The sequence below is a fragment of the Prosopis cineraria genome, unplaced genomic scaffold (assembly GCF_029017545.1).
Source record: "Prosopis cineraria cultivar Desert tree isolate PC_DT_omini unplaced genomic scaffold, ASM2901754v1 PC119, whole genome shotgun sequence".
In the NCBI taxonomy this organism is placed as follows: Eukaryota; Viridiplantae; Streptophyta; class Magnoliopsida; order Fabales; family Fabaceae; genus Prosopis; species Prosopis cineraria.
Genome location: NW_026555446.1, coordinates 41912 through 48298, shown reverse-complemented (window position 1 = coordinate 48298; position 6387 = coordinate 41912). Strand labels below are relative to the sequence as shown.

Here is a 6387-nt window from a genome sequence, read left to right as displayed (position 1 = left end):
TTTTAAGATAGAGTTAATGAATTTTAAATTTTTCTTGATACTGATAAAATATGTTAGAAGTAACTTTTAAATAAGATCACAGGAGTATAAGAAAAGGAGCTAGATGTGCAAAATTATGTACTTAAAAGTCAACAAGCAACATGTAAATGGTAAGATAATGAAACACACGAATTCGAACATTTTAGGATGAAAATAACTCAAATTCAAGTTTAGGATACCAGCAAATCCGACATGAATAGTTTTAAGACAAAAATCACCATTAATCTTTTTTCAATTGATTTTTTTTAAACTGAACCTGTTTCTTGAGACGTAATTCAACAAAATTCGTACTACCTCCAAGCTTATTTATAATAAACAACTTACAGTTAAAATTTAAATATAAATTGTTTCTTACAAATAGTACTGAAGATAAAATGTTAGATAGGTTCTTCAAGAGGATATTGTAGTAGTTTAGGCGCTTTTACATAAATACCGTCAATTCATGCCCAAGAAAAAGAGTGAAAGCTATGAAAGTAATCCATCGTAACACGACTTGAATTGCGGCAACGGTAATAATTAACAGATAAGAAAACAGCTTTTAGTAATACTAAAAGTCATGGTCCTTCGATCTGCTATATCATCACCCGATCCATATTTCATCATCAAGGTGAGAGAACAAGGCAAGAAAAATGTGTACAAAAAAAAAAAAAGAATAACAACTTCATCTGCTTATTTGATCACTTCCATCGATTTGGTAAATCCAGAGGAGAGTGCAATCCCATCCACACATTACAAACTCAACTCGCCAATCTCTGGTCCCAAAGGTTCGAAGACAGATTCGACTTCTTTCTCGTTGACTGCCTCCAAACTTGATGGCTCCCATTTCGGGTTCTGCAAGAGAATCCACATATCAGCAATATCAATATATATCAAATAAAATCTATCATAGGCCATATTATTTACAAGTCACGAACATTCAACTCATTCTTCATACACCTTACAATGCATGAGAAAATATGTTACTTACCCAAATACTTGTAGTGGTAGTAGTAGTACATAGTAAACTGTAAACCACATATTCCAATAGCGTAACGAGGAAAGAAAGCAAGACAATCAGGATTCCTCGTCTATTACAAAGAAGGAACTATTAGGACCGACTACAATTACTTTCAACCAAAGATTAAAAAATCAGACTAAACTGGATGGCCAGACCATCGATTAGTCTGGATTTCAGCTCAGTCAGTATGAAAAAACCATTTGGAGGGTTAGGCTGCTTTAAACCTGATGTCAGACCGAGAACTGGGATCAAGCCAGAAATCATATATGGTTTTTAAAAACCGGACTGTTAAAAAAAATGCCCTTTTTCTTTTTTTCCATTTTTTTAACAAAATGACCAATTTTTTTAATCATTTGATGTTTGGTTTGTTAAGTTATGATAAACTTAAAATATTTGGTTTGATTTTTAAGTTAAGCAGTAATTTCATGTTTATTTATTATATTTAGATTATTATATACATATATAATTTTTTTAATTTAACTATTACGTTACCGATTGGACTATACGAACTGTGAACCGCTGGCATTTCCAGTCTGGTTCTAAAAACATTGCTTTCAACTCTAAATACTTGAAGATTTTCAAGAAGGATTTTTAGAGCTCAGAAAACAGGCATGGTTTTGAATGATTTGACCAACATCTGATGCGTCCACGCAACACAAGTTGCTGACACTTATTTTCAGATAGGTAAATTGAACCTCCACTGTCGTAGTTAGCTGAAATGATGGTGCTACGGTTTCTCGACAAGTCAGATAGTAACAATGGTGGAAAAGCATTCTTTGCTACATACAAAACAAGATATGTAACATCTATTATATACTTACCATGATTAACTAATAGGAACTGTCTTTCCTAATTACCGTTTAATTCAAGAGTACCAAGAGCATTTCTCATTAACAAAAACACTTCTTTCGTTTTATTTTCCTTTCTACTCTATTTCATTTTACATGCCAAACGATTTCTACCAAATTAAAATTATGGAGTTAAAATAAGAAGGAACCTGATCCTTGTCCACCAATACAGCTCTAACACCTTCTGCAAAATCATGTCGAAGAGCAGACCTTAAGGCAATGCGATACTCACTTTTCATAACGCCGCGTAACTGAATTTGCAAAAATGCAGCCAAATATAAAAGAAGAGTGATTACATCATTACACAAACCATTAAAAGAAAGCTAAACATAATGAATCCAACAATTGCATACTCACTGAGGATAATTCATTATCATTTTGTCCTAGAGCAGAGGCCACTCTCGAAAAGTGCTTTTGCGTTAAGCTAAGTGAAAAAGGAGCACCTTTACCTAGACCTTGTAGGGCTTCATTAGCCCACTCCACAACTAGAAAAAGAAATAGACAAATGATATCACAGTTCAGAAACTGGAAAAACAAGTAACAAAACAGAAAACTACTTTGAACACTTTTGACAGACACAATGCTAATTGCGGTATGACATGAACAAACATGGTCAATAAGCATACCGGTGGAATCATCACTTGCTTGGTGCTTTTTAAGCTCTTCAATTGTCTCAGTAACTGATTTATTTGATCCGAAGGATGAAATTATTTGAGGTAAAAGCTGCTTCAACTGTGCCTCAGACTCAGGGTTGGACTCATATCTTGCCAAAAGTAATATGATATCCTGATGTGGATCCTCAGAACTGTATAATCAATGGACTTCGTTAAGATGTTCATCTTTTAAAATTCATATGTATACTTACAAATGCTGCATTCCAGAATGTATCCGACAACTTAATATATTTTTCACAGAACAAGCTTATACCTAGTTAGTGAATTGTGAACTGTATGCATTACTTGATCACTTAACTATTATACCCAAACAAATATTTCTAAGAAATATTCCATGGATCTAATCTAATTGAAAAGTTAATAGAAAGAAGTGTCTTTAAACTATAATGGGTTTCCGAATTCCACAGAGCCCAATAATAAAAGCAACCGTTGAGAAACTCCCATGAGTATGTAAAATGAAAATTTCTCATTTATCAAGTTTTTCCTCACTCTTCCCAGGGGAAAATATGAAGTCATAAAAGGATCATGTTGAGACATACAAGGTTGTCGCCAAAAGGGCCTCCTTGAATAAACCTAACTTTCCAGATGGCACATAATGTGTTCCTAGTCCAACATATATAGCATCTGAAGGAGTAGATATCCTTTTTCCAGTCAATCCAAGATATGCACCTGCAATTAAACATAAAGCAAGTGGAAGAACCTGTCATTATGCACGCCACACCTAGATACTTCTGCTTTGTCATGTGGTGAGTATTTTAAGGGAAAAGTTAGAATAAAATAGCTCACAAAAGAAGGGGAAAGGGGAAAAGTAAGAAGAACAAGGAAGCATAATTTGACCACCCTTCTGATCTTGATTAGCTTGACTAACAAATGCAATACACAAAGAGGAACCCCGTACCCTAAAGTAATAAAAACATACCTACAGATCCTTCTCCTGGACTTTGTGCTGCAATATAAGCAAAACCTACATCTGGGAACAAGCCTATTCCATTTTCTGGCATTGCAAGAAGAGTTCTCTGAAAAGTGACATGAAAAAAATAGGTGTAACAATATCTAAAATTGTCATTTTATGTATATATTATATAACATAATATCACAAAACAAGGCCCCCACACAAGGTCAGCATACCTCTGTTATGATTCGAAAGCGACCATGACCAGACAGACCGATACCAAAACCCATTGTTACACCATCCATGAGACTTATATATGGTTTCTTGTACTCGAAAATTTTGCAAATCAAAGAATACTCAGCAGCAAAGACCTGAAGCATTCAGAATAACAAGACATAGTTTTCACATTATACCAACAGGTAATGCAGTAATGCAAGATGCAGGAAAACAGATTTGACATAATGTCAACATAGCATCCTTTAAAAAGATGTAATTTGGCAATTTCAAATCAGAGGAAAAAAGGATGAAGAAGGAAAAAGTGGGAGAAAGTTAAGAGAGAGAAAATGACAAATGTCCAACTTGTATGATACTCTTGAGGTATACATAAGGAGTCCAAAATATACGAAGAGAAGATAAATACAATGTCAGAAAAAAAAATAGACAAATGAAAGTCAGAGGATATATAAAACTAAAATATTTCTAAATTCGAGTTTCCTCCTATGTCGAGAATAAGTAGCATATCTTCCCATCATTTTGACGTAATAAGCTTTGGAAGAAGATGACTACAATAGTATACACAATGATGCACAAATGATATTTACAATCACATGAAGATATCTCAATACACTTGAGGAGAAAACAATAATTAAACCTTTGGCACTAGAGGAGTGCCTTTGTCCTTTTGTATTTCAGCAGCAACCCCTTTGATATCCATTCCTGCACAGATAAACTACGGTAACTCTCAAAACCTGCCATAACATTCAACAAATAGCATGTAATCTAAACAAAATTACAAATAAAAAATAATAATTTAAGGAGGGCAGCCCAAAAACTACTGTCTGCATGAAAGGCTAGCTTCGATATTCTCATCAAAAGGCTAACTTCAATGTACATTAAACAACATAATATGCCTAAATACAATATTGATTAAAAGAGAAGAATATTATGATTTTACTCTATCATACCCGCAGAAAAGGCACGAGAAGAGCTGCTATCAACAAGAACACATTTGACTCCAGGATCCGATTCCCACTCATCAAGGTAACTTTTAAATCTTAAATCCATATCTGCTTAAAAATTGTCCAAGTCAAGGAAAAAATAAATCTTATAGCGGAAGAGAAGTACTTGATTTTAATCCTAAACAAGATAAATTTGAAATCGTAATTCGAAAGCAAAGAAAGAAACACGCCATATTCCCAATGCATAAAATCAAGCAGGGTATCTTCAAAATCTCAAAACATCATTCTTCCTAGCGTCGATAAAAGATCCCGATATTATGACCCACTACATTGCATGACAACTAATATAATTCATACCCCTTCTACTTAGCAGTAAGTCACAAGCTCCACATCATTTTCATAACAATTGGGTAAAATCAGCAAGAAGCATGATAGTTAGAGTGATAACACGACGAAAGAAAAGGAGGAAAAGGGAAACCCAGATTCATGGCGTTGAGGGCTTTGGGGCGATCAAGGGTGATAACAGCGACGCCGTTCGGATGAACGCTGCCTTTCACAAACTCTTCGATGGAAGAAGCCATCGTAGCAATGGGACGGAGAAAGGAAGGCGATGGTTTGTTGGATTTGGAGAGAGAAGAGTAACAGAGGAAACTGAGAACACGAAGAGAAGCTCCACCACCACCAAGTATGCTTCGCATGCTTTTCTGGTGATTGATCACAGTAAATCGCAAGTCTACGAATATTGATATTTCTTCGCCATTTTGACGTTTCTGCCCCTGCTTGTTGGTTCATATTACGTAGAGTTGCTACTGTTTGGTTGTGTCGTTGAAGGTTAAAATTGGGTACTCAAATATTCTCTAGATAAACATCAACCATCAAACACAGTAGCATATAACTATTGCATATATTTAGAGTTGATAAATGAACGGGCCTAATCCATATAAACTCGGCCCTTATAGGCCCAACTTTTATGAGCCTAGGTCCTAAAGTTCAGTTACCTTAATTTTATCCTAAAATTGAAACTCGGTCCTTATTCATAGGGGTCAGGGCCAGACCCGTAAGCCCGGATAAAAATAAAATAAAATAAAACAAAAGTCAATATTAAAATTTATTTAGAATATTTTAAAATTTAACATATATCAAACCAAATTCTCACATAATCTAAAAATGAATAAAAAAATTAAAAGTCCAAATAAGATGAAAGCAAACATCATCATCAATCTTAATCAAGATCTCTCTCATTATCATTCATAAATAAAATATTAAAACTCTCAGATGTAGGTCCACTTGTGAAAAATGGAGGCGGAGGTTCAATATTAATTATTTCTATAGCTTCTTCATCATCACCTACAATAATTATTGATTAAATTGTTTTATTATCAAATATATATCTATACATATATCACAAGATAAAATATAAAAATTACTATAAAATGGCACAAAACAATTCAACCAAGGTACAAAATACAAATCAATGTTTGCACATTATCTGAAAAGAGGTGAAAACAATACTTTATGAATAGTCCGCCCGGGCCCAAGCCCGTTTTTCTAGGGTTTAAAAGGGCTGGGCTTAAAAGCCCGGTTACCCTAAAAAATGTCAAATTTTTAAGCTTAAATCCTTATTAAAATGGGTTTAAACGGGCAGCCCGTCAAGCTCGACCCTTATTTCTGACTCCACAAGTATTACCATATCATAATAATTGTAAAAAAAAAAAAATTATTTAATATTTTACATATCAAACATAATTTTAAGATGCAA

At 34.1% G+C, this 6387-nt stretch overlaps 1 protein-coding gene across 2 annotated transcripts; it reads right to left on the bottom strand.

Annotated features, from left to right (window-relative positions):
- Positions 1 to 513: 513 nt before the first annotated feature.
- Positions 514 to 5341, bottom strand: LOC129295465 (3-hydroxyisobutyryl-CoA hydrolase-like protein 3, mitochondrial). 2 transcript variants are annotated; one of them, XM_054933981.1, is made up of 10 exons: positions 5107 to 5341; positions 4635 to 4736; positions 4322 to 4386; positions 3687 to 3821; positions 3478 to 3574; positions 3098 to 3227; positions 2511 to 2689; positions 2242 to 2369; positions 2034 to 2135; positions 514 to 870 (listed from the first exon to the last, which is right to left on the bottom strand). In XM_054933981.1, the coding sequence occupies exons 1-10, from the start codon at positions 5324 to 5326 to the stop codon at positions 769 to 771; spliced, it is 1260 nt and encodes a 419-aa protein (XP_054789956.1). In that variant the 5' UTR covers positions 5327 to 5341; the 3' UTR covers positions 514 to 768. The 2 variants fall into 2 exon arrangements, with proteins under 2 accessions (XP_054789956.1, XP_054789957.1); XM_054933982.1 differs by lacking the exons at positions 4322 to 4386; positions 5107 to 5341 and having other exon boundaries at positions 4635 to 4706.
- Positions 5342 to 6387: the final 1046 nt, after the last annotated feature.